Here is a 26,778-nt window from a genome sequence, read left to right on the forward strand (position 1 = left end):
CCTCTATGCGGTCAGTGTCCCCCTATGCGGTCAGTGTCTCTCTATGCTGCCTGTGTCCCTCTATGCGGTCAGTGTCCCTCTATGCGGTCAGTGTCCCCCTATGCAGCCTGTGTCCCTCTATGCGGTCAGTGTCCCCCTATGCGTCCTTTGTCCCCCTATGCAGCCTGTGTCCCTCTATGTGGTCAGTGTCCCCCTATGCGGTCATTGTCCCTCTATGCGGTCAGTGTCCCTCTATGCGTCCTGTGTCCCTCTATGCGGTCAGTGTCCCTCTATGCGGTCAGTGTCCCCCTATGTGGCCTGTGTCCCCCTATGCGGTCAGTGTCCCCCATGCGGTCAGTGTCCCTCTATGCTGCCTGTGTCCCTCTATGCGGTCAGTGTCCCTCTATGCGGTCAGTGTCCCCCTATGCGGCCTGTGTCCCTCTATGCGGTCAGTGTCCCTCTATGCGTCCTGTGTCCCCCTATGCGGTCAGTGTCCCTCCATGCGGCCTGTGTCCCTCCATGCGGCCTGTGTCCCTCCATGCGGTCAGTGTCCCTCTATGCGGTCAGTGTCCCCCTATGCGGCCTGTGTCCCCCTATGCGGCCTGTGTCCCTCTATGCGGTCAGTGTCCCTCTATGCGTCCTGTGTCCCCCTATGCGGTCAGTGTCCCTCTATGCGGTCAGTGTCCCTCCATGCGGCCTGTGTCCCTCCATGCGGTCAGTGTCCCTCTATGCGGCCTGTGTCCCTCTATGCGATCAGTGTCCCCTTATGCGGCCTGTGTCCCTCCATGCGGTCAGTGTCCCTCTATGCGATCAGTGTCCCTCTATGCGGTCAGTGTCCCTCTATGCGATCAGTGTCCTCTATGCGGCCTGTGTCCCTCTATGCGGTCAGTGTCCCCCTATGCGATCAGTGTCCCTCTATGCGGTCAGTGTCCCCCTATGCGGTCAGTGTCCCTCTATGCGGTCAGTGTCCCCCTATGCGATCAGTGTCCCCCTATGCGGTCAGTGTCCCTCTATGCGGTCAGTGTCCCTCTATGCGGCCTGTGTCCCTCTATGCGATCAGTGTCCCCCTATGCGGCCTGTGTCCCTCTATGCGATCAGTGTCCCTCTATGCGGCCTGTGTCCCTCTATGCGGTCAGTGTCCCTCTATGCGGTCAGTGTCCCCCTATGCGATCAGTGTCCCTCTATGCGGTCAGTGTCCCTCCATGCGGCCTGTGTCCCTCTATGCGGTCAGTGTCCCTCTATGCGGTCAGTGTCCCCCTATGCGGTCAGTGTCCCTCTATGCGGTCAGTGTCCCTCTATGCGGCCTGTGTCCCCCTATGCGGCCTGTGTCCCTCTATGCGGTCAGTGTCCCTCTATGCGGCCTGTGTCCCTCTATGCGGTCAGTGTCCCTCTATGCGGTCAGTGTCCCCCTATGCGGTCAGTGTCACTCTATGCGGTCAGTGTCCCCCTATGCGGTCAGTGTCCCTCTATGCGGCCTGTGTCCCCCTATACGGCCTGTGTCCCTCTATGCGGTCAGTGTCCCTCTATGCGGCCTGTGTCCCTCTATGCGGTCAGTGTCCCTCTATGCGGTCAGTGTCCCCCTATGCGGTCAGTGTCCATCTATGTGGTCAGTGTCCCTCTCTGCGGCCTGTGTCCCTCTGGCAATGTATTCCCGACACTGACCGCTCTCTGTAAAAAATAAACCTGCCTCCCACATTTCCTTTGAACTTTCCCTCTGTGACCTTTAACCTGTGACATTTGACAAGGTGCACCCAAGTGGTTCTTTTCGAATTTGGTTGAATGTAGTTATGAGAAGACTCAACACCAGCAATGTGCTTAAACATGAACATTTATAATAAAAGATGGAAAAAAAGGAACATTTATTAAGTCAGTAAAAATGATGTAAAAGAATAAAAAAAACAAGCCTCCTGCCCATTCGGGGAGCCCTCGATCGATATTGTGGTCTGGGGGCTTGAGTCATTCCTAGCACCATTTGTGCTCCCAGTCCAGAGTGAGGTCCAACAACTTGGAATGAAACTCACTCTCTCTCTCATACAGTGTAACGGGCAGCAAGTACAGAAAAACAACTACAGGAACATAAGTTGACTGTGCTGACTTTGCTATGTATGTGAATGCTCTCAGGACTCATTCGAGGTCACGCAGCTGTCAGATGTCATCAGCAATTTTAATCCTTTAGCCCATCCTTTCCAGTCTTCAAGTAATTGATTTCTCTACCCTTAGTCGCCAACCATCCGATATATCTATGCCTCTTATAATTTTGTAAACTTCTATCGCGTCGCTCCTCAGCCTTTGACATGTAAACAAAAACAAACCCTGTTTTTTCCCACTCTTTCCTCATAACTAGGAACAAATTACTGCAGATGCTGGAATTTGTGCTGAACACAACAAATGCTGTAAATCACAGCAAGTCAGGCAACATCTGTGGAAAGAGAGATCAGGTTAATGTTCTGAGTCTCGATGACTCTTCATCAGAACTGACACGCTAACACTCTCCAAAATAGGCAACATTCTGGTGAACCTTTACTGTAGCCTCTCCAAAGTCTTCACTTCCTTCTGGTCGTATGGTGATAATACTGTACAGCAGTTTCCAAATGTGGCCCAATGAAAATTCTGTATAGCTGCAACATGACTTGCCACCTTTGATACTCTTTGCCCTGACTGTTGAAGGTAAGGATGCTATATCCCTTCCTGACCACTTCATCCACGTGTGCTGCCACTTTCAGGGAATTGTGGTCCTGAAGTGTTCTATTCTCATGGAGAGGAATAGAACCAGATGGGATGGGAAATTATTTAATTGAGGGAGGGGGAAATACAATGCCATCAAGTATGAACTGGGGTGCCTAGATTGGGAACAGATGTTCTCAGTGAAATGCCCAACAGAAATGTGGAGGTTGTTTAGGATAGTGCTGGATAGCTTTGTCCCACTGAGGCAGCTATGGTGAAGGAACTTTGGGTGACAAGGGATGTGGACCAGAGAGTATGGTGCTGGAAAAGGACAGCAGGTCAGACAACATCTGAGGAGGAAGAGAACTGACATTTCGGGCAAAAGACCTTTATCAGGATTCCTGATGAAGGGCTTTTGCCCGAAATGTCAATTCCCCTGCTCCTTGAATGCTGCCTAATCTGCTGTGCTTTTCCAGCATCATACTCTCAACTCTAATCTCCAAGTTCTGCAGTCCTCACTTTCGCCTAAGGGATGTGGAGCATTTATTCAAGAGAAAGAAGGAAGCTTACTTAAGGTTGAGGAGGGAGGGATCACACAGGGCTTTAGAGTGTTACACGGTAGCCAGGAAGGAACTGAAGAATGGATTTAGGAGAGCTAGAAGGGGGCATGAAAAAGCTTTAGCAGATAGGATTAAAGAAAACCCTAAGGTGTTCTACACCTATGTGAGGCACAAGAGGATGGCCAGAGTGAGGGGTGGGCCAGTTAGGGATAATGGAACTTGCGTTTGAAGTCGGAGGAAGTAGGGGAGGTCCTTAATGAATACTTTGCTTCATTATTCACAAAGAGGGACCTTGACATTTCTGAGGACAGCGTGAAACAGACTGATAAAGTAGAATAGATTAGAGTGGTGTTAGGAAGGAGGATATGATGAAAATCTTGAAAATCATGAGGATAGATAAATCCCCTGGGCCAAACAGGATATACCCTAGGTTTCTACAGGTAGTGAGGGAAGAGATTGCTGCACCTTTGGCAGTGATCTGTGTGTCCCCATTGTTCACTGGAGTAGGACCAGACGATTGGAGGGTGGCAAATGTTCAACAAAGAGAAAAGGGATAACCCTGAGAATCATAGACCAGTCAGACTTAAGTCTGTGGTGTGCAAAGTATTGGAGAGGATTTGGAGAGACAGGATTTATAATTATTTGGAAAATTATAGTTTGATTAGAGATGGTCAGCATGGCTTTGTGAGGGGCAGGTCATGCCTCACAAAACTTATTGAATTCTTCAAAGTTGTGACAAAACACGTTGATGAAGCTAGAGCAGTGGATGTGGTGTACATGGATTTTAGCAAGGCATTTGGTAAGGTTCCCCATGGTAGACTCATTCAGAAACTAAGAAGGCATGGGATACAGGGAAAACTGTCTGTCTGGATATAGGCCCATAACACACAGAGGGTGGTGATAGATGGGAAGTATTCAGCCTGGACCTCGGTGACCAGTGGGGGTGTTACACAGGGATTGGTTCTTGGACCCCTGCAGTTTGTGATTTTTTAATAAATGACTTGGATGAGGAAGTGGAAGGGTGAATTAGTAAGTTTGCTGAATGACACGAGGTTGGTGGAATTGTGGATAGTGTGGAGGGCTTTTGTAGGTTGCATTGACAGGCTGCAGAACTGGGCTGATAAGTGGCAGATATAGTTCAACCTGGAAAAGTGTGAAGTCATTCACTTTGGAAGGTCAAATTTGAATGCAGAATACAGAGTTAAATGCAGGATTCTTGGCAGTGTGGAGGAACAGAGGGATCTTGGGTCCACGTCCACAGATCCCACAAAGTTGCCACCCAAGTTGATAGGATTGTTAAGAAGGTGTATAGTCTGTTGGCTTTCATTAGCAGGGAGATTGAGTTTAAGAGCTGGGAGGTTATACTGCAGCTCTATAAGAGTCCTGGGTGGACCACACTAAGAATATTGTGTTCAGTTCTGGTCACCTCACTATGGAAAAGAAGTGGAAGCTTTAGAGAGGGTGCAGAGATTTCCCAGGATGCTGCCTGGGCTGGAGGGTGTGTCTGATGGAGAAACATTTGAGGGAGCTCGGGCTTTTCTCATTGGAGTGAAGAAGGATGAGAGGTGACATGACAGAGGTGCACAAGATGATGAGAGGCAAAGATAAAGTGGATAGCCAGGGACTTTTTTCCAGGGCGGAAATGGCTATCATGGGGAGACATCATTTTAAGGTAACTGGAGGAAGGTTCAGGGAAGATGTCAGAGGTCGGTTCTTTACACAGAGAGTGGTGGGCGTGTGGAATACGCTGCCAGAGACATTAGGGACATTTCAGCCACTCTTGGATAGGCACATGGAAGATAGTAAAATAAATTGTATGCAGGTTAGTCTGATTTTAGAGTAGGATAGAAGACTGGCACAACATCGAGGGCCGAAGGGCCTGTACTGTGCTGTACTGTTCTATATTCTATATAAACTTAGATCCCTCTGCATGTCGATGCTACTAAGGGTTCTGCCATTTATTCAATACTTCCCTCGTGCATTAGACCTTCCAAAATGCATCATTTCACATTTGCCCAGATTAAACTCCATCTGCTATTTCTCTGCCCAAGTGTCCAACCTATCGATATCCTGCCGTATCCTCTGGCAATCCTCCTCACTATACACCTCTGCAGAGGTGTTAATGTTGTTTTGCAGGATGGGTGAACGGGAGAGGGGTGAAAACTGGGAGAGGTTGCTGTAGGCTGCCGTCCAGCTGAGATTGGTCATTGCTGGATGTTGTACAGAGGCCTCCAGTGTAAAGGAGGCTCTACATCCTGCACTGCAACCCGGAATATTCCAGAACCTTATTTCACAAGGAAGAAGGATAGCTATAGAGTCTTAACACCCAGAGACTGGTTAGTCACTAATTTCATGATCTGAACCTAGTTATAGTGATGATGGTTCAGAGCAGTTGAGAGTGTTATTAAAGTGACAATGAGAAGGGATGATAGATTGACTGACACTGCCAAGATATCCCAGAAGGCACTCTGAAAAGGGAACATGGCCAGCTATGAACATGACACCAATTCCTTTCATTTTCCAGGTTCATCCAGCATCCAAAGAATTTTGGACACCTGACGACATTTCTGGACAGGAAGGCAAGTGGCTGTTTTTTCTTGTGAGCAGGACTGAGCTGTGTCAAACAAAACAACACAATGGCTCCTGACTTCATGGACTGCAGAATTGGCAATGAATTTAGTGAGGTTAGAGTGTAACTGTGAACACATGTCACTGGGCGCCGTGTGTGAGGTTACAGTGTCGCTGGGCGCCGTGTGAGAGGTTACAGAGTCGCTGGGCACCGTGTGAGAGGTTACACTGTCACTGGGCGCAGTGTGTGAGGTTACAGTGTCGCTGGGCGCAGTGAGTGAGGTTACACTGTCGCTGGGCACAGTGTGTGAGGATACAGTGTAACTGGGCGCCGTGTGTGAGGTTACACTGTCGCTGGGCACAGTGTTTGAGGTTACACTGTCACTGTGCGCCGTGTGTGAGGATACAGTGTCACTGGGCGCAGTGTGTGTGGATACACTGTCACTGGGTGCAGTGTTTGAGGTTACACTGTCACTGGGCGCAGTGTTTGAGGTTACACTGTCGCTGGGCGCAGTGTGTGAGGATACAGTGTCGCTGGGCGCAGTGTGTGAGGATACAGTGTCGCTGGGCGCAGTGTGTGAGGTTACACTGTCGCTGGGCGCAGTGTGTGAGGATACACTGTCACTGGGTGCAGTGTTTGAGGTTACACTGTCACTGGGCGCCGTGTGAGAGGTTACAGTGTCGCTGGGCGCCGTGTGTGAGGTTACACTGTCACTGGCGCAGTGTGTGAGGATACACTGTCGATGGGCGCAGTGTGTGAGGTTACACTGTCACTGGGTGCAGTGTTTGAGGTTACACTGTCACTGGGCACAGTGTGTGAGGATACAGTGTCGCTGGGCGCAGTGAGTGAGGATACAGTGTCACTGGGCGCAGTGTGTGAGGTGACACTGTCGCTGGGCGCAGTGTGTGAGGTTACACTGTCGCTGGGCGCAGTGTGTGAGGATACAGTGTCACTGGGCGCAGTGTGTGAGGTGACACTGTCGCTGGGTGCAGTGTGTGAGGTGACACTGTCGCTGGGCGCAGTGTGTGAGGTTACAGTGTCTCTGGGCACAGTGTGAGAGGTTACACTGTCGCTGGGCACAGTGTTTGAAGTTACACTGTCGCTGGGCGCAGTGTGTGAGGTTACAGTGTCGCTGCGCACAGTGTGAGAGGTTACACTGTCACTGGGCACCGTGTGAGAGGCTACACTGTCGCTGGGCGCCGTGTGTGAGGTTACACTGTCGCTGGGTGCAGTGTGTGAGGTTACAGTGTCGCTGGGCGCCGTGTGTGAGGTTACACTGTCGCTGGGTGCAGTGTTTGAGGTTACACTGTCGCTGGGCGCAGTGTGTGAGGTTACACTGTCACTGGGCGCCGTGTGTGAGGTTACACTGTTGCTGGGCGCAGTGTTTGAGGTTACACTGTCGCTAGGCGCAGTGTGAGAGGTTACACTGTCACTGGGCACAGTGTGTGAGGTTACAGTGTCGCTGGGCGCAGTGTGTGAGGTTACAGTGTCGCTGGGCGCCGTATGTGAGGTTACACTGTCGCTGGGCACAGTGTGTGAGGTTGCACTGTCACTGGGCGCCGTGTGTGAGGTTACAGTGTCGCTGGGCGCGGTGTTTGAGGTTACACTGTCGCTGGGCGCAGTGTGAGAGGTTACACTGTCACTGGGCACAGTGTGAGAGGTTACAGTGTCGCTGGGCGCAGTGTTTGAGGTTACACTGTCGCTGGGCGCAGTGTGAGAGGTTACACTGTCACTGGGCACAGTGTGAGAGGTTACAGTGTCGCTGGGCACAGTGTTTGAGGTTACACTGTCACTGGGCACAGTGTGAGAGGTTACACTGTCGCTGGGCGCAGTGTTTGAGGTTACACTGTCGCTGGGCGCAGTGTGAGAGGTTACAGTGTCGCTGGGCGCAGTGTTTGAGGTTACACTGTCGCTGGGCGCCGTGTGAGAGGTTACACTGTCACTGGGCACAGTGTGAGAGGTTACAGTGTCGCTGGACGCCGTGTGAGAGGTTACACTGTCACTGGGCGCAGTGTGTGAGGTTACACTGTCGCTGGGCGCAGTGTGAGAGGTTACAGTGTCGCTGGGCGCAGTGTGAGAGGTTACACTGTCACTGGGCGCAGTGTGAGAGGTTACAGTGTCACTGGGCGCAGTGTTTGAGGTTACACTGTCACTGGGCGCAGTGTGAGAGGTTACACTGTCGCTGGGCGCAGTGTTTGAGGTTACACTGTCACTGGGCGCAGTGTGAGAGGTTACAGTGTCGCTGGGCGCAGTGTTTGAGGTTACACTGTCGCTGGGCGCAGTGTGAGAGGTTACAGTGTCGCTGGGCGCAGTGTTTGAGGTTACACTGTCGCTGGGCGCAGTGTGAGAGGTTACACTGTCACTGGGCGCAGTGTTTGAGGTTACACTGTCGCTGGGCGCCGTGTGAGAGGTTACACTGTCACTGGGCGCAGTGTTTGAGGTTACACTGTCACTGGGCACAGTGTGAGAGGTTACACTGTCGCTGGGCGCAGTGTTTGAGGTTACACTGTCACTGGGCGCAGTGTTTGAGGTTACACTGTCACTGGGCGCAGTGTGAGAGGTTACACTGTCGCTGGGCGCAGTGTTTGAGGTTACACTGTCACTGGGCACAGTGTGAGAGGTTACACTGTCACTGGGCGCAGTGTGAGAGGTTACACTGTCGCTGGGCACAGTGTTTGAGCTTACACTGTCACTGGGCGCAGTGTGAGAGGTTACACTGTCACTGGGCGCAGTGTTTGAGGTTACACTGTCGCTGGGCGCAGTGTGAGAGGTTACAGTGTCGCTGGGCGCAGTGTTTGAGGTTACACTGTCGCTGGGTGCAGTGTTTGAGGTTACACTGTCGCTGGGCGCAGTGTGAGAGGTTACACTGTCACTGGGCGCAGTGTGAGAGGTTACACTGTCGCTGGGCGCAGTGTGAGAGGTTACATTGTCACTGGGCGCAGTGTGAGAGGTTACACTGTCACTGGGCGCAGTGTTTGAGGTTACACTGTCGCTGGGCGCAGTGTTTGAGGTTACACTGTCGCTGGGCGCAGTGTGAGAGGTTACACTGTCACTGGGCGCAGTGTGAGAGGTTACATTGTCACTGGGCGCAGTGTTTGAGGTTACACTGTCGCTGGGTGCAGTGTTTGAGGTTACACTGTCACTGGGCACAGTGTTTGAGGTTACACTGTCGCTGGGCGCAGTGTGAGAGGTTACACTGTCGCTGGGCGCAGTGTTTGAGGTTACACTGTCGCTGGGCGCAGTGTGAGAGGTTACAGTGTCGCTGGGCGCAGTGTGAGAGGTTACAGTGTCGCTGGGCGCAGTGTTTGAGGTTACACTGTCACTGGGCGCAGTGTTTGAGGTTACACTGTCGCTGGGCGCAGTGTTTGAGGTTACACTGTCGCTGGGCGCAGTGTGAGAGGTTACACTGTCGCTGGGCGCAGTGTGTGAGGTTACACTGTCACTGGGCGCAGTGTGAGAGGTTACACTGTCGCTGGGCGCAGTGTTTGAGGTTACACTGTCGCTGGGCGCAGTGTGTGAGGTTACACTGTCGCTGGGCGCAGTGTGAGAGGTTACACTGTCGCTGGGCGCAGTGTTTGAGGTTACACTGTCGCTGGGCGCAGTGTGTGAGGTTACACTGTCGCTGGGCGCAGTGTGAGAGGTTACACTGTCACTGGGCACAGTGTGAGAGGTTACACTGTCGCTGGGCGCAGTGTTTGAAGTTACACTGTCACTGGGCGCAGTGTGAGAGGTTACAGTGTCGCTGGGCGCAGTGTGAGAGGTTACACTGTCACTGGGCGCAGTGTGAGAGGTTGCACTGTCACTGGGCGCAGTGTGAGAGGTTGCACTGTCACTGGGCGCAGTGTTTGAGGTTACACTGTCACTGGGCGCAGTGTGAGAGGTTACACTGTCACTGGGCGCAGTGTGAGAGGTTGCACTGTCGCTGGGCGCAGTGTTTGAGGTTCCACAGTCGCTGGGCGCAGTGTGTGAGGTTACACTGTCACTGGGCGCAGTGTTTGAGGTTACACTGTCGCTGGGCGCAGTGTGTGAGGTTACACTGTCACTGGGCGCAGTGTTTGAGGTTACACTGTCGCTGGGTGCAGTGTGTGAGGTTACACTGTCACTGGGTGCAGTGTTTGAGGTTACACTGTCGCTGGGCGCAGTGTGTGAGGTTACACTGTCACTGGGTGCAGTGTTTGAGGTTACACTGTCGCTGGGTGCAGTGTGTGAGGTTACACTGTCACTGGGCGCAGTGTTTGAGGTTACACTGTCGCTGGGCGCAGTGTGAGAGGTTACACTGTCGCTGGGCGCAGTGTGTGAGGTTACAGTGTCGCTGGGCGCAGTGTGAGAGGTTACACTGTCACTGGGCACAGTGTGAGAGGTTACAGTGTTCCTGGGCGCAGTGTGAGAGGTTACACTGTCACTGGGCGCAGTGTGAGAGGTTACACTGTCGCTGGGCGCAGTGTGTGAGGTTACAGTGTTGCTGGGCGCAGTGTGAGAGGTTACACTGTCACTGGGCACAGTGTGAGAGGTTACAGTGTCGCTGGGCGCAGTGTGAGAGGTTACAGTGTCGCTGGGCGCAGTGTGAGAGGTTACACTGTCACTGGGCGCAGTGTGTGAGGTTACACTGTCACTGGGCGCAGTGTGAGAGGTTACACTGTCACTGGGCGCAGTGTGTGAGGTTACACTGTTGCTGGGCGCAGTGTTTGAGGTTACACTGTCACTGGGCGCAGTGTGAGAGGTTACAGGTATGCTCGGTGCTGTGATGTATTATTTTTGTATTTTGTCAGTATATTTCACACGAAATACGTTTATTTTGTTGCAGAGGGTTTCTGATTGTGTCCTTTACTATTACTTATCGAAAAAGAGTGACAACTATAAAGCCCTATTGAGACGGAACTACCGTCGGAGAGGAAGGGGTCAGGTGAGAAACTGAACTATACCTTTTGTGGTGTTCTGCACAAGAGGGTGACCATGCGTTTATTTGATTAATCAAGACAATAGCATGTTTTTGTTATTTTTATTTTGATCTCTCAAAAGCATTGCAGCGCTGCCATCCTGTGGGTTTCTGGAGTATTTCACTTGTGACCAGCTTCTCTCTAGAAGTTTCTCTCCAGTTCTCTGAGTGTTAGAGTCATAGAGATGTACAGCACGGAAACAGACCCTTTAGTCCAACTTGTCCATGCCGACCAGATATCCCAACCCAATCTAGTCCCACCTGCCAGCACCCGGCCCATATCCCTCCAAACCCTTCCTATTCATATACCCATCCAAATGCCTCTTAAATGTTGTAATTGTACCAGCCTCCACCACTTCCTCTGGCAGCTCATTCCATACACGTACCACCCTCTGTGTGAAAACGTTGCCCCTTAGGTCTCTTTTATATCTTTCCCCTCTCACCCTAAACCCATGCCCTCTAGTTCTGGATTCCCCCACTCCAGGGAAAAGATTTTGTCTGTTTATCATATCCATGCCCCTCATGATTTTATAAACCTCGATAAGGTCACCCCTCAGCTTTCGATACTCCAGGGAAAACAGCCCCAGCCTATTTAGCCTCTCCTTCATGCCTATTGTAGTGAAGAGTTGTTGGTCCTACATGCTTGGCAACTAAATTACAATTTATTTATATTGTGCCTTAAACATGTTGAAGCATCAAAAATTGCCAACAAGGTGCCCAGCACTGACTCACAAAGTGTGACTCTAAACTACATTTGCCCCTTTCTGTAGGTGCCAGTACAGGTGAAGGGTCCCTTCAAGTTCCAGCAATTACTTTGCTGAGTTCATAATCCAGCGTTTTGCAACAACTCGTGTTAATGTAATTTTAATATTTATTAATTGAGTTGAGCTACTGTAACAGACAAGGGAACTAAGCTGCTTCGTGTCCCAGTCTTGCTCTCTGTGATACGATAACATTCCCAGAGTTTGTGAGAACTTCCACAAGTTCTAAACATCTGGTTTTCATTACATCCAACCGAACAGGTGGGCCATCAACTTAACGCTGCATCAAAAAGATTCCTTCTCTCGCACTACAGTATTCCCTTATTTCTGGGGAGGAGGGGGGTGTCGTTGTCAGTGAGGGACAAGGGGAAAGTCAGCGACAGGGGGGTGGTTTGTCAGTGAATGTGGGCGGGGAGATTGTCAGGGTAGGACAGTCAGTGAGGAGGGTGCTGTTTGTGAGGAAGGATGGAAGGGTCAGTGAGTATAAGGAGGGTTGTCAGTGAGGGACAAGGGGAGGGTTGATGAGAGAGGAATGCGATGGAGGAGGTTGTCAGTGAGAGGGGGATTGTGAGGGATAAGTGGAGGGTCAGTGAGGGTCTGGGGGGGGGTGGGGGGTCACCGAGAGATGGTGGAGGGTCAGTGAGAGACGATGGGAGGGTCAGTGAGGAACGGTGTGGAGGGTCAGCGGGGGGAGGATCAGTGAAGGGGGGGGGGGTGGAAGGTGTCAGTGCGTTTTTCCCACTGTCTGGAATATCTGGGAAGGGTTGATGTGGGTGTTTCTGCTCCTGGCAGAGTTGTCTCTCAAATTCCTCAAAGGGATTAAGTCAGTAGTTTGTGTTGTCAGGCTATTCACAGCATCAGGAATGTATAAGGTCCCCCACCTCGGGGTCTGCCCTCTCCTCTCCTCCCAACCCACTCCCATGTTCATCCTCCTTCCCCATGTGTCTGCCTGCACCCTCCCTTCCCCTCCCCTCGCGGTCTCCCCTCCCCTCAGCGTCTCTCCTCTCCTCCCCTCCCGGTCTCTCCTCCCCTCCCCCCCCTTCCCTCCCCCAGGGTCTGCCCTGCACTCCCCTTTGAATCTGCCCTCCCCTAATCCCAGGGTCTGTCCTCCCCTAATCCCTGGGTCTGTCCTCCCCTAATCCCAGGGTCTGCCCTCCCCTCGTCCCCGGGTCTGCCCTCCCCTCGTCCCTGGGTCTGCCCTCCCCTCGTCCCCGGGTCTGCCCTCCCCTCACGCTCCTGCTGTTCTTTCTCAGCTGTTTTTCATGCATTTGTGTTCTTACTGTCTTTGGATGTCATTGATCAGTAATAGACTCGCTAACTTTAAGGGCATTTAAATGGTCATTGGGTAAACATATGGATGATAATGGAATAGTGTGGGATAGATGGGCTTCAGATTGGTTCCACAGGTCAGCACAACATCGAGGGCCGAAGGGCCTGTAGTGCGCTGTCATGTTCTATGTTCTACTGCTGCATTATTGGCCAGTCAAAGAGGTTTGATCCGTTTCTCTCAGAGTTTCAAAGCTAAGAATTACACCACACACTCTCTATTTTTCAATGAAGTTTGACAGCGATCTGCTCTTATTTAAAACCTTGACTGTTTCTATCTGTGAGCACATTTTGCAGCCAATGGTAGCTTTGCTGTTTTAGGTATTGTCCTTTTAATGAATTGCTGTGTACTCTTTCTGTAAGTAATCCCCTACATTGAATAAATGTGACTGACAGTTTTAATCTGTACTTAACCATTATTGTGATGTTCTAAGATTTGAAATTGACCTGATAAGATTGACTCTGAGGATTGTATAAAATAGTTTGTGGTGAAGATTGTAGATTAAGAATGTAATTCTCAGTTATTGATTAGTTGGTCGTTAGTGATGGGAAATTGGCCAAGATTCCTGATGGGGACATCACTTTGGCCTCTCACTGAATGACTGCCTGCAGTATCTGTTCATTGTTGAGAAATTTCAACACATCACCGTCCTGATATAGCTCTTAACAATGCTATAAGTGACATCCTGTCCGACCGGCCGAACTTTCCCTCCTTGTCCTTTTCCATCATCTCTAGCCTTTGACATGGTTGGCCACACCATCCACTTCCTACACGTCCGCACTGTAAACAGCTGGGAGTGCAAGCTCTTTGTCCATCTGTGAACTGATCATAGCCAGAGAATAATTTGCAAAGGCTTCTGCCCCTGCTACTGAACTATTAGACCTGGAGTAACCCATCATCCAAGAAGGCTCAGAGTGAGTGAATGCTATGGTGGCAAGTGAAATACCTGGAGATGCAGCCTGGTCCAATCCACGCTCTGGTGGCAGCAGTGTTACAGTGAGAGTTACTGATGCAGCATTGAAGGACAGTAGCGACTTACAGGAGAATTGGAGATGTGAACTGAGGAATCTTAGAAGCTGCACAGTATCAGATTTCGATGTCTGTTCATGTAAAATGTGTGTGGCTGGTGCCTCTGGAGTGTGCCCTGAGATGGTTCCCACATGGAGATCATTCAGAAAAATTGAGGAGCTGAATTGACCAGAAGCTTGTTGTGGTTTCCTAGTTGAGGTCTCCTGATGTCCAACTTGTTTTTGCTGAGATTGTTAAGGTGTATATTAATGTGGTGAGTTATGTATAAACAATGTGTTTAATAATCAGTAATGACCATCAGTTGACATCTTGTGCTGGTAGGAGAAAGTGAGGACTGCAGATGCTGGAGATCAAAGTTGAGAGTGTGGTGGTGGAAAAACACAGCAGGCCAGGCAGTTTTTCAGATGCTGTCCATCTTGCTGCTGCTGCCTTGTGAATTCCCTCACCATGGTGCTTGGGAAAAGAGACAGAGTGAGACAATCTGGACAGGAACCTCAAAAACACTCTTCACCTGATTCTGCCTCGTGTCCCACCAGAGACCACCTTGTTCAGACCCTGGGAGATTCCATCCATTGTGTTTGGTTCATGCTTTAAAGACCCTTCCATAGCTCACCTCTTCGCCTGGTAACAGTCTAAGATGCTGCTGTTTGCTGCCACTTGCTGAGGAACCTCCTGGAGTTGCCATTGTGTCTCTACCCCCTCTTCACTCCTGGCCCAGCTCACCCAACGCACAAAGCCCTGCTGGTCTCACTGACCTTACTCTCTGTTGAGTTCCACATCTCTGTCCAACTCGTAAATATCTCTATCACCTATTCCAGTTTTTCACTGTCACTCCACCTTTCCCAAACTATAATGGTCTCATCATCATCTCCAAACAGTTCCTCCAGCCACCACTTTACTCAAGATCCTTCAATCATTATCATCACTTTCAGGACGTGCTCATTGCCAGGATCCTGACTAGGAATTTCTCCTTGTCTGTCGGAACATAATTGTTAGGAACAGGAGCTGCTCCATTATTAAATACTCCATCCATTCCAGCCAGCTTCCTACCTGGGGAAGCTGTGAGTGAACTTGGATCATTTCAGTCTGGGAGGCGCAAGTCACTGCCGATGCAGGGATTTGTACTGAAAACAAAAAATGCTGAGATCACAACGGGTCAGACAGAGAGCAAGCTAACGTTTCAAGTCTAGATGATTCTTCATCAAAGCTGATGTGATGTGTGGAGAGGGCAGCATTTATGTAATTGTGGGGTTGAGAGTGTGGTGCTGGAAAAGCACAGCAAGTCAGGCAGCGTCCGAGGAGCAGGAAAATCGACGTTTCGGGCATGAGCCCTTCTTTAGGAAGCGTGTGCAAGTGTGTGTGCGGGAAGAGTGGCGGGATGTGCTGAGGGAGAAAGTGTTGATACTGCTGATAGGATTGGGAAAAGAGACGTGGGACTTCTGATATGTCTCTCTTCTCCCCCCCCCCCCCCAACCAAGTCTTTCCCTCCTCCCTCCCCATGCTCTCTCTCTCCTCCCTCCCCATGCTCTCTCTCTCCTCCCTCCCCATGCTCTCTTTCCTCCCTCCCAACGCTCTCTCCCTCTCCCTCTCTGATTTCAGATTGGAGTTCCTTTGGGAGTAAGAGGGAGTAGGTTGTGCTGGGAGGATGGGGATGATAACAATGTTTCCCAGCTGGTGTTCCCTACAGTGAAGAACATTCATGTTGAGACACTCCATGAGCCACAAGTCTTCAAGAATTGTGTATCTTTCAGTAAATTCTGCTTTTCGAAGGTTCGGAACTTTACAAAACAGAATTTTTATTTGAGGAGATGCTGTTTTTTCTAATGAGTGTTTTACATGAAGAAAATTTAATTTGGAAAGTACAGAGAAATTCAAAAATGTGACGCGAGCAATGAGAAAAGCCCAGACACTCCAAGTTTCTGATCAGACAAACCACAAACTCTGTACAGTTGCAAGCTCTGTATTATGTCAGACGCAAAGGTTTGGAGAAATTTGGCAGGTTCTAGCAGCATCTATGGAGGGGGCCTTTTGAGTTCAATAGCCTTCTTCAGAATTGGATTGTTGTGATTTGGATATAATACTCACTTCATCAATATAAACAGAATTATTTGCAATCAGAAGTCACCGGATTTATGTAATCTTAGTTTCATGGTATTCAAATCTGTTCATCTCCCTGGAATCAAAATCTGTCCATTTCAAAATTCCCAGGTCTCATTTCAAAATGATCATTCCCTTGGAATATGGCCTTTTGGGACTCCCAGGCATTCTGTGATTAGATGGGATCCTGATGCTCCTGATGACGGAGTGATCCAGTGGGTTCTCACAGCCTGGCCAGTGATTTAGTCAGCACTGAGCAAATATGATCCCTCAATCAGATCGAGATTTTCCAGTTTTATTCTGGGAGGGAGAGTGTCATTTTATCTGTTCATGAAAATGGTCATTTAGTAAATGCAGAGTTGTATTGTGTTCCTGGGGTGAAATCATAATCATCTGGTGAGAACATTGAGGACTTTTGGCTCAATCAGTAACTGGGATGAGCCAGCTCCTGGGAGTGGCCTTTGTCTCTGCTTTCGCCTCACTCTGAGACATGAACATGTTCAGTTTGTGGAAAATCCCTAAATGTCCACGTTTGACATTTCAACAATATCTTATTTCCAGCAGCAACAAATGAGCAGAAACATTCAGGAACACGGAGCAGATAAAGACAAAGAGCAGAGAGAAGATCACCAAGAAAAAGACAGAGACACTGAGACCAGCAAAGAGGAACTAATGAGGTGAGTGTACAGGTTTCATTATTCTGTCTTAGATCAGAGACAGACTCTGTCAATTAGAAATGCTTCTGGGAATGTGTTCTTGGATCTGGCTGGTCTAATAAACCCTGATTATAGGGAGGAGTGGTAATGGCACTGCACTGGTCATCCAGTTACTCAGCTTAATCTGGAGATCTGAAACTACAACAGAAATTACTGGAGAAAATTAACAGGTCTGGAAGCATCTGTGGAGGGAAAGGAGAGTTAATGTTTTGAGTCTGATGACACTTCATAAGAATTGATAGCAACCCAGAAAAAGCTGAAGACTGGGGTTAGGCCAGACAAAACCCAGAGAGAGAGAGAGAGAGAGAGAGATGAAAGGGATAGAGACTAGGGTATTGGTGATGGCAGGCCAGGACAGATGAAAAGTTGAATAAGTGATAATGAGGGCTGAGAGAACAAAAGATTGAGAAATCTATGCAAAAAGCAACCCATGCCCTGACAGGACTGGGTCTGGGTGGTTAAAAAATGGAATTGGGCTGTAAAGTCTTATTGAACTTGATGTTGAGTCCTAGAGGCTGCAGAGTCCCCAAGTGGAAAGTGAGACACAGGGGGTTCCTCCAGCTCACCGTGAGGCTCACTGCAACACTGCAGGAGGACCCTGACAGAAAAGTTGCTGTGGGAATACAGCGTGATGTGTTCCAGGCAGGCACCTGGGAAGCCTGGAATCACTTTTGCAAAAAGAGCCGGCGTTCTGCAGAGCATTGTCTCTCCAATGTAGAGGAAACAGTATTGTGAGCAGTGAAAACAGTAGACTGGATTGAGTGAAATACAGGTAAATTACTGCTTCACCTGGAAGGTATAGAAATGTAGAAAATAGATGCAGGGGTATACCATTTGGCCCTTGACACCTCCAGCACCACTCAATAGGATTAAATTAGATTAGATTTCCTGCAGTGTGGAAACAGGCCCTTCAGCCCAACAAGTCCACACCGACCCACCGAAGAGCAACCCACCCAGACCCATTCCCCTACATTTACCCCTGACTAATGCACCTAACACCACGGGTAATTTAGCACGGTCAATTCACCTGACCTGCACATCTTTGGACTGTGGGAGGAAACTGGAGCACCTGGAGGAAACCCACGCAGACATGGGGAGAACGTGCAAACTCCACACAGACAATCGCCCGAGGTGGGAATTGAACCCGAATCCCTGGCACTGTGAGGCAGCAGTGCTAACCACAAGGCACCGTGCATGCAAGTTCAGTATCCCACTCCCACTTGTTCTCCGTACCCCTTGATCCCTTTAGCCACAAGGCTAATCTTCAGCTTCCTCTCGGATGTATCTCATCAACTGGCCCCAACAGCTTCCTGTGGAAAAGAATTCCACAGATTCGCAACCTCTCTGAGTAAGTGCAGGTTCATAGCTCCTTGAAAGTGGAATCACAGGTAGATAGGATAGTGAAGAAGGTGTTTGGTATGTTATCCTTTATTGGTCAAAGTATTGAGTACAGGAGTTGGGAGGTCATGTTGTGGCTGTACAGGACATTGGTTAGGCCACTGTTGGAATATTGCATGCAATTCTGGTCTCCTTCCTATTGGAAAGATGTTGCAAAACTTGAAAGGGTTCAGGAAAGATTTACAAGGATGTTGCCAGGGTTGGAGAGTTTGAGCTACAGGGAGAGGCTGGACAGGCTGGGGCTATTTTCCCTGGAGTGACAGAGGCTGAGGGGTGACCTTATAGGAGTTTACAAAATTATGAGGGGCATGGATAAGATAAATAGTCAAGGTCTTTTCCCTGGGATCGGGGAGTCCAGAACTAGAGGGGCATTGGTTTTGAGTGAGAGGGGAAAGATATAAAAAGACCAAAGGGGCAACTTTTTCACACAGAGGGTGGTACGTGTATGGAATGAGCTGCCAGAGGATGTGGTGGAGGCTGGTACAATCTGCAAATGTGTTGCTGGTCAAAGCACAGCAGGCCAGGCAGCATCTCAGGAATAGAGAATTCGACGTTTCGAGCATAAGCCCTTCATCAGGAATAAGAGAGAGAGAACCAAGCAGGCTGAGATAAAAGGTAGGGAGGAGGGACTAGGGGGAGGGGCGATGGAGGTGGGATAGGTGGAAGGAGGTCAAGGTGAGGGTGATAGGCCGGAGTGGGGTGGGGGCGGAGAGGTCAGGAAGAGGATTGCAGGTTAGGAGGGCGGTGCTGAGTTGAGGGAACCGACTGAGACAAGGTGGGGGGAGGGGAAATGAGGAAGCTGGAGAAATCTGAATTCATACCTTGTGGTTGGAGGGTTCCCAGGCGGAAGATGAGGCGCTCCTCCTCCAGCCGTCGTGTAGTTGTGTTCTGCCGGTGGAGGAGTCCAAGGACCTGCATGTCCTCGGTGGAGTGGGAGGGGGAGTTAAAGTGTTGAGCCACGGGGTGATTGGGTTGGTTGGTTCGGGCGGCCCAGAGGTGTTCTCTGAAGCGTTCCGCAAGTAAGCGGCCTGTCTCACCAATATAGAGGAGGCCACATCGGGTGCAGCGGATGCAATAGATGATGTGTGTGGAGGTACAGGTGAACTTGTGGCGGATATGGAAGGATCCCTTGGGGCCTTGGAGGGAAGTGAGTGTGGAGGTGTGGGCGCAAGTTTTACATTTCCTGCGGTTGCAGGGGAAGGTGCCGGGGGTGGAGGTTGGGTTGGTGGGGGGTGTGGATCTGACAAGGGAGTCACGAAGGGAGTGGTCCTTGCGGAACGCTGATAGGGGAGGGGAGGGAAATATATCCTTGGTGGTGGGGTCCGTTTGGAGGTGGCGGAAATGGCGGCGGATAATACGTTGTATGCGCAGGTTGGTGGGGTGGTAGGTGAGAACCAGTGGGGTTCTGTCTTGGTGGCGGTTGGAGGAGCGGGGCTCAAGGGCGGAGGAGCGGGAAGTGGAGGAGATGCGGTGGAGGGCATCGTCGATCACGTCTGGGGGGAGTCTGCGGTCCTTGAAGAAGGAGGCCATCTGGGTTGTGCGGTGTTGGAATTGGTCCTCCTGGGAGCAGATGCGGCGGAGGCGAAGGAATTGGGAATATGGGATGGCGTTTTTACAGGGGGCAGGGTGGGAGGAGGTGTAGTCCAGGTAGCTGTGGGAGTCAGTCGGTTTATAGTAGATGTCTGTGTTGAGTCGGTCGCCCGAGATAGAAATGGAAAGGTCTAGGAAGGGGAGGGAGGAGTCTGAGACAGTCCAGGTGAATTTCAGGTCGGGATGGAAGGTGTTAGTAAAGTTGATGAACTGTTCAACCTCCTCGTGGGAGCACGAGGCAGCGCCGATACAGTCATCGATGTAGCGGAGGAAAAGGTGGGGGGTGGTGCCAGTGTAGTTGCGGAAGATGGACTGTTCCACATATCCTACGAAGAGGCAGGCATAGCTGGGGCCCATGCGGGTGCCCATGGCAACTCCTTTAGTTTGGAGGAAGTGGGAGGATTGAAAAGAGAAGTTATTCAGGGTGCGGACCAGTTCAGTCAGTCGAAGGAGGGTGTCAGTGGAAGGGTACTGGTTGGTGCGGCGGGAAAGGAAGAAGCGGAGGGCTTTGAGTCCTTCGTGATGGGGGATGGAGGTGTACAGGGACTGGATGTCCATAGTGAAAATAAGGCGTTGGGGACCGGGGAAGCGAAAATCCTGGAGGAGGTGGAGGGCGTGGGTGGTGTCCCGAACGTAGGTGGGGAGTTCTTGGACTAAAGGGGACAGGACCGTGTCGAGGTATTGGGAGATGAGTTCGGTGGGGCAGAAGCAGGCTGAGACAATGGGTCGGCCGGGGCAGTCAGGTTTGTGGATTTTGGGCAGGAGGTAGAAACGGGCGGTGCGGGGTTGTGGGACTATGAGGTTGGAGGCGGTGGATGGGAGATCCCCTGAGGTGATGAGGTCCTGGATGGTCTGGGAGATGATGGTTTGGTGGTGGGAGGTGGGGTCGTGGTCAAGGGGGCGATAAGAGGAGGCGTCCGCGAGCTGGCGTTTGGCTTCAGCGGTGTACAGGTCAGTGCGCCAAACTACCACCGCGCCTCCCTTGTCTGCGGGTTTGATGGTGAGGTTGGGATTGGAGCGGAGGGAGTGGAGGGCTGCACGTTCTGAGGGTGAGAGGTTGGAGTGGGTGAGAGGGGTGGACAGGTTGAGTCGGTTGATGTCACGGCAGCAGTTGGCTATAAAGAGGTCGAGGGCGGGTAGGAGGCCAGCACGGGGTGTCCAGGTGGATGGGGTGTGTTGGAGGCGGGAGAAGGGGTCGTCAGAGGGTGGGCGGGAGTCTTGGTTGTGAAAGTAGGCACGGAGGCGAAGGCGGCGGAAGAATTGTTCAATATCTCGCCGCGTGTTGAACTCATTAATCCGAGGGCGTAGGGGAACGAAGGTGAGGCCCCTGCTGAGGACTGATCTTTCATCCTCAGAGAGGGGGAGATCTGGAGGGATGGTGAAAATCCGGCAAGGCTGGGAGCTAGGACCTGGTGTGGGACTGGAGCTGGAGCTGGAGCTGGGGGCGGGGTTAGGGGCGGGGACAGAGATCGAAGTAGGGGCGGAGTTAGACGTGGTGACAATTGCAACATTTAAGAGGCATTTGGATGGGTATATGAATAGAAAGAGTTTGGAGGGAAAGAGCGAAGTATTGGCAAATGGGACTAGACTAGATTAGGATATCTGGTCAGCATGGACGAGTTGGACCGAAAGGTCTGTTTTCTGCTGTACACCTCTATGACTCCTGAATGGTCTACCCCTTATTCTTAGACTGTGATTCCTTGTTCTGGACTTCCCCAACATCAGGAACATTCTTCCCACATCTAGTCTGTCCAGTCCCATCAGGATTTTATATATTTCTATGAGAACCCCCCCACCCCCCCTCATTCTTCTAAATTCCCATGAGTACAAGTTCAGTCAATCCAGTCTTTCCTCATGTCAGTCCTGCCATCCCGGGAATCAGTCTGGGGAACCTTCACTGGACTCACTCAATAGCAGCAATGTTCTGCAGACGAGGAGGCCAACACTGCACACAAGACTCAAGCTGTGGTCTCACCAAGGCCCTGTATAACTGCAGCAAGACATCCCTATCCCTATATTCAAACCCTCTCACTATGAAGGCCAGCATGCCATTAGCTTTCCCCACTGCTTGCTGCACCTACATGCCAACCTTCAGCGACTGAAGCTCGTTTTATCTCACCTTGTCCTAAACTGCCACCGTTCAGATAGGAATCTGCCTTCCTGGTTTTGCAACAAAGTGGATAACCACACATTTATCCGCATTATATTTTATTGATAAGTATTTGCCCACTCAGCCAGCCTGTCCAAGTCACCCTGCAGCCTCTTAGCATCCACCTCACAGCACACACTGCCATCCAGCTCCTTGCCATCTGTAAATTTGGAGATATGGCATTCAATTCCTTCGTTCAAATCGTTGATGTATATTGTGAACAGCTGAGGCCCCAGCACTGAACCCTGCAGCAGCCCACTCCTCACTATCTGCCATTCTGAAAAGGAGCCATTTATTCCAGCTCTCGGCTTCCTGTCTGCCAACCAGTTCTCTATCCATGTCAATACCTTCCCTCCAATACCTTGATCTTCAGTTTTCCCAATTAATCTCTTGTGTGGAACCTTGTCAAAAGCGTTTTGAAATCCAGAAACACAACATCTACTGATACACCCTTGTCCACTGTTTGGGTCATATCCTCAAAAACTTCCAGAAGATTTGTCAAATATGATTTCCCTTTAGTGAATCCATGCTGACTTGGACCGACTCTGTCTCAGCTTTCCAAATGTTCAATTGGTACATCCTTAATAACTGACTCCAGCATTCTCCCTAACACCTGATGTCAGGCTAAACAGCCTACATTTCTCCATTTTCTCTCTCCCTTCTTTTTTAAAGAGTGGGGTTACATTAGCTACTCTCCAGTCCATTGGAACTCCTCCAGTGTCTACAGTATTTCTGGAGCTTTGGATATTGATGAGAGTGGAAGTGAACAGACAGGTATTACACCTTCTGCATATGCAGGTGAAGGTGGGCTGTGGGGGGCTGTTGGGAGTGATGGAGGAATAGATCAGGGTGTCCAGGGGGAGTAGTATGTGGAAGACTGACAAGGGAGGGGAGGGGAATATGTCTGGTGGTGGCATCCCACTGGAGGTGGCAGCAATGGCGGGTAAATATCGTCTGGATGTGGATGTGGATGTGGGTGGGATGGGAGTTGAGGACAAGGGGGACCCTCTCACTATTGTGGGAGGGAAGAGAGGGGGTGAGGGTGAAGTGTAGGCAAGGTTGAATCTAACTGTGGACCCTGTCAACTACAGTTGGGCCATCCTTGATGGAATCCAAATTAAATACCCAAAGGTTTTTCAGGAAGGTCTAGGAACTATCAAACGAGCCAAGACCACCTTGCAGGTTGACCAGGAAACAATTCTGTGATTTTACAAGGCCTGCTGAATGCAAAAGCAAAGGCAACATCAAACTAGTGCAGTTTGTGCATTGAGCAGCACCAGACACTGATTGTGAAGCCCTTTGTCGGGATTCTAAACAAATGGTAAACTGCTTCCTGCAGCTAGATAAAATCTCTCACAGAGGATTTATACACAAAACTGGCAGGTGGGGCAGTCCTTCATGAAGTTGGACATGAGCCATGTGTACTTGCAATTGTGGTTAGATGAGGATTCCCAGATGTATGCTACAATTAATACCCATAAGGATTTGTACCAATATACAACACTGTCATTTGGGGTATAATCAGTCTGTGCTATTTTTCAGCGAATGATGGAGATCATTTTACAAGGTCGCCATTTATCTGGATGACGTGCTAATGACGGGGAAGACCAATGAAGATTAGATTAGATTACTTACAGTGTGGAAACAGGCCCTTCGGCTCAACAAGTCCACACCGACCCGCCAAAGCGCAACCCACCCATACATTTACCCCTTACCTAACACTATGGGCAATTTAGCATGGCCAATTCACCTGACCCGCACATCTTTGGACTATGGGAGGAAACCGGAGCACCCAGAGGAAACCCACGCAGACACGGGGAGAACGTGCAAACTCCACACAGTCAGTCGCCTGAGTCGGGAATTGAACCCAGGTCTCAGGCGCTGTGAGGCAGCAGTGCTAACCACTGTGCCACCATGCCACCCACTAGGTTCTCTGAAGAGAATTTAGAGAACTTAGTCCTTAGATGTTCCTCCCAGGCAGATGTATTCCTTAGAAGGAAAAACACCCATTGGGAGATAAAGTGAGGGTGATCAAAAGTTCTCTGGTCTATCTCAGAGCTGATAACTTTCCTTGGAAGTTCCTTGGTGAATTATTACAGACAGTTCAAACGTAACCTGGCCTCCATCCTGGCACCCTTAGATCTGCTATTAAAAATGGAGCAACCTTAGAAATGGTCTCCTAGCCAAGACTTAGCCTTTAGGGAAGTGAAGATGCAGCTATCAGCATCTAAGGTATCCCAAGTGCGATCTGGTATTGACATGCGATGCCTCCCCATAGGGTATCGGGGTAGTGTTGGCTGACAGATGGCCCAATGGAGAGATACGCCCAGGAGCATTTGTTTCCTGGACTTTGGCTGATACAGAGCGCAGATGCACCCAGATAGAGAAGGAAGGTTTGGCGGTCATCTTTGGGTGTGAGAAAGATCCACCAGTACCTTCACTGATGTAAATTTGTAATAATAATAGACCACAGAACCTTGCTCGGGCAACCCAGAGGTCAAAGCCATGCTGCCCATAGCTTCCGGTTGAATTCAGTGACGTTCTGAATGCATCCAATTACAAGTTGGAACACCATCAGGAAGGCCAAGTCACAAATGTGGATGCCTTGATACACCATCGATGGTGCAGCCACTGGAAGAGTTAATTTTGACATGGTGACTCAATGGTTAGCACTGCTGCCTCACAGCATCAGGAACCTGCGTCCAACTCCAGCCTCACACAACTGTCTGTGTGGAGTTTGCACATTTCCCCATGTCTGTGGAGTTTCCTCCAGGTGCTCCAGTTTCCTCCCATAGTCCAAAGATGTGCAGGATAGGTGAATTGGCAAGGCTAAATTGCTTATAGTGTTCAGGATGTGTAGGTTAGGTGCATTGGTCAGGGATAAATATATGGAAGGGAAATGGGTATGTATTGGTTACTTTTCAGAGGGTCAGTGTGGTCTTGTTGGGCCAAAGGGCCTGTTTCCACATTGTAGGGATATTTCAGACTGACCAATTCTGCTGCTTTCCCTTTGAACCTCAGCACCATTGGACAGTGTACACTCCCGTGGCCATCCTCAGCCCACACACTCCCCACTCAACACTGGCATCGCCAGTGTTCAGTCACCTCAGGTCAGAATCTCCCTTGTCTCGTATTCTTTAACTCTGAAATGTTGTATCTAGACATCTATTGCTCCGTCTCTCATTTCTTAGTTTGATTGTCACAGGTGATCAGCTGGTTGTTATAAAAGGGTTTAATTCCTGAGTCAGCACTCAGGATATTACCTGGATTCTGTTCAATGGGGCTGTTCACTTGCTTAGTCTAAACTACACAGCTTTTAAAACAGAACCACAAACAGGAAATATATCCCTCCTGTAATTAATTTCTTGTTTAACTTCTTTGTAAACTATTTTTTTTCCAGGCAGTTTGGTCACATGATCCATTTCTGGAAACAATTTTCTTTTTACCAGAAATCAACTCCCAGAGAAACTGAGTTCTTAAAGGGACCACCATCCAAATATAACACATCATTGCTGTTCCCCAAAGCATATGTGCCACCTCTCCCTTCCTCCTCCCCCATCCCCCTTCCTCTCCCTACTCCTGGTTCCCACACTCCTCCTGCCATGGCTCTATCTTGATGGTCAAAGCTGTGCCATGTAACCTTGATTCCTGCCCCTTCCTTCAGGGATTCCTGGCATTCTGTACTCTCCTGTTTCTCCCTATCTGGGGGATTCTAGTTTCCTGAGTATTTGCTGCTATGATACCTCACAGTTTTGTCTCTCACAGACATTAAGTCAGCCATTTCTAAATCTGCTGTTTGCCCAAAGCTAATTGCCCTCTGGATATTTGTCCATTTGTTCATAAGACAAAGGAGCAGAATGAGGCCGTTCGGCCCATCAAGCCTGCTCCACCATTTGATCATGACTGATATGCTCCTCACCCTATTTTCCTGCCTTCTCCCCATATCTCTTCAACCCATCACCAATTACAAACCTGTCTAGCTTCTCCTTAAATTTACTCACTGTCCCAGTATCCACGGCACTTTGGAGTAGGAAATTCCACAGCCCTTTGGGAAGAGTAGTTTCTCCTTAACTCTGTTTTAAATTTGCTCCCCCTTATCCTAAGACTATGACCTCTCGTCCCAGAACGCCCTACAAGAGGAAGCATCCATTCCAGGTCTATTTCACCAGCACCTTTTATCATCTTGAAAACCTCAATTTGATCTCCCCTCATTTTTCTAAATGCCACACAGTATAGGCCTGAACTATTCAATCCCTCTTCATATGACAACCCCCTCATCTCTGGGATCAATCTCGTGAATCTCCTCTGAATTGCCTCCAATGCCACTACATCTTTTCTCAAAAAAGGGGACCAAAACTATGCTCAATAATCCAGGTACAGCCTCACCAATGCCATGTATAGTTCCTTACCTTTTATATTCCTTCCTTTAGCTATAAAAACCAACATTCCATTCGCTTTATTATCTGTCCAGTTCTGCCGTATGAGAAAGTGAGGACTGCAGATGCTGGGAAAGCACAGCAGGTCAGGCAGCATCCGAGGAACAGGAGAATCAATGTTTTGGACAAGCCTGAATGATGAGGGGCTAATGAAGGGTTTACGCCTGAAACATCGACTCTCCTGCTCTTCTGATGCTGCCTGACCTGCTGGGCTTTTCCAGCAACATGCTGTCAGTTCTGCCATAACCCTGTGGTAGGGCAGAATATGAGATCAGATCACAATCTGAGACTTGTCTGACTGTCGAAAGATTCTCTCAGATCTGTGGAAACCACACCATCCTGGCTTTGGGTTCACTGCAGCCTTCACTCCCAGAGTCTGAATGCCTGATATGAATCAGTGACAGAAACACATTCTAATTGAGGAGCAGAATCTCTTCAGCTGCTGATGCTGGGTCTGACTTGCAGACTCTCCGCACTCCCCAGTCTGTTAATCTGACCAATCCTTTTCTTCAGTTGTGGCCTCTTGTGTTCATCATGTTCTTGACTTTAAGCCGATAGCAAAAAAGA

General features: G+C 49.8%; 1 protein-coding gene across 8 annotated transcripts in view; it reads left to right on the forward strand.

The window, feature by feature from the left end:
- Positions 1-26,778, forward strand: part of ncor2 (nuclear receptor corepressor 2) — a 246,500-nt gene that overhangs the window by 113,652 nt on the left and 106,070 nt on the right. For all 8 annotated transcript variants that reach the window (XM_060843298.1, XM_060843304.1, XM_060843302.1 and 5 more), the window contains 3 exons: positions 5,728-5,782; positions 10,577-10,675; positions 16,484-16,599. In XM_060843298.1, the coding sequence (XP_060699281.1) occupies positions 5,728-5,782; positions 10,577-10,675; positions 16,484-16,599 (270 nt within the window). The remainder of the gene's footprint in view (positions 1-5,727; positions 5,783-10,576; positions 10,676-16,483; positions 16,600-26,778) is intronic.

The sequence above is a fragment of the Hemiscyllium ocellatum genome, chromosome 24 (assembly GCF_020745735.1).
Source record: "Hemiscyllium ocellatum isolate sHemOce1 chromosome 24, sHemOce1.pat.X.cur, whole genome shotgun sequence".
NCBI lineage: Eukaryota > Metazoa > Chordata > Chondrichthyes > Orectolobiformes > Hemiscylliidae > Hemiscyllium > Hemiscyllium ocellatum.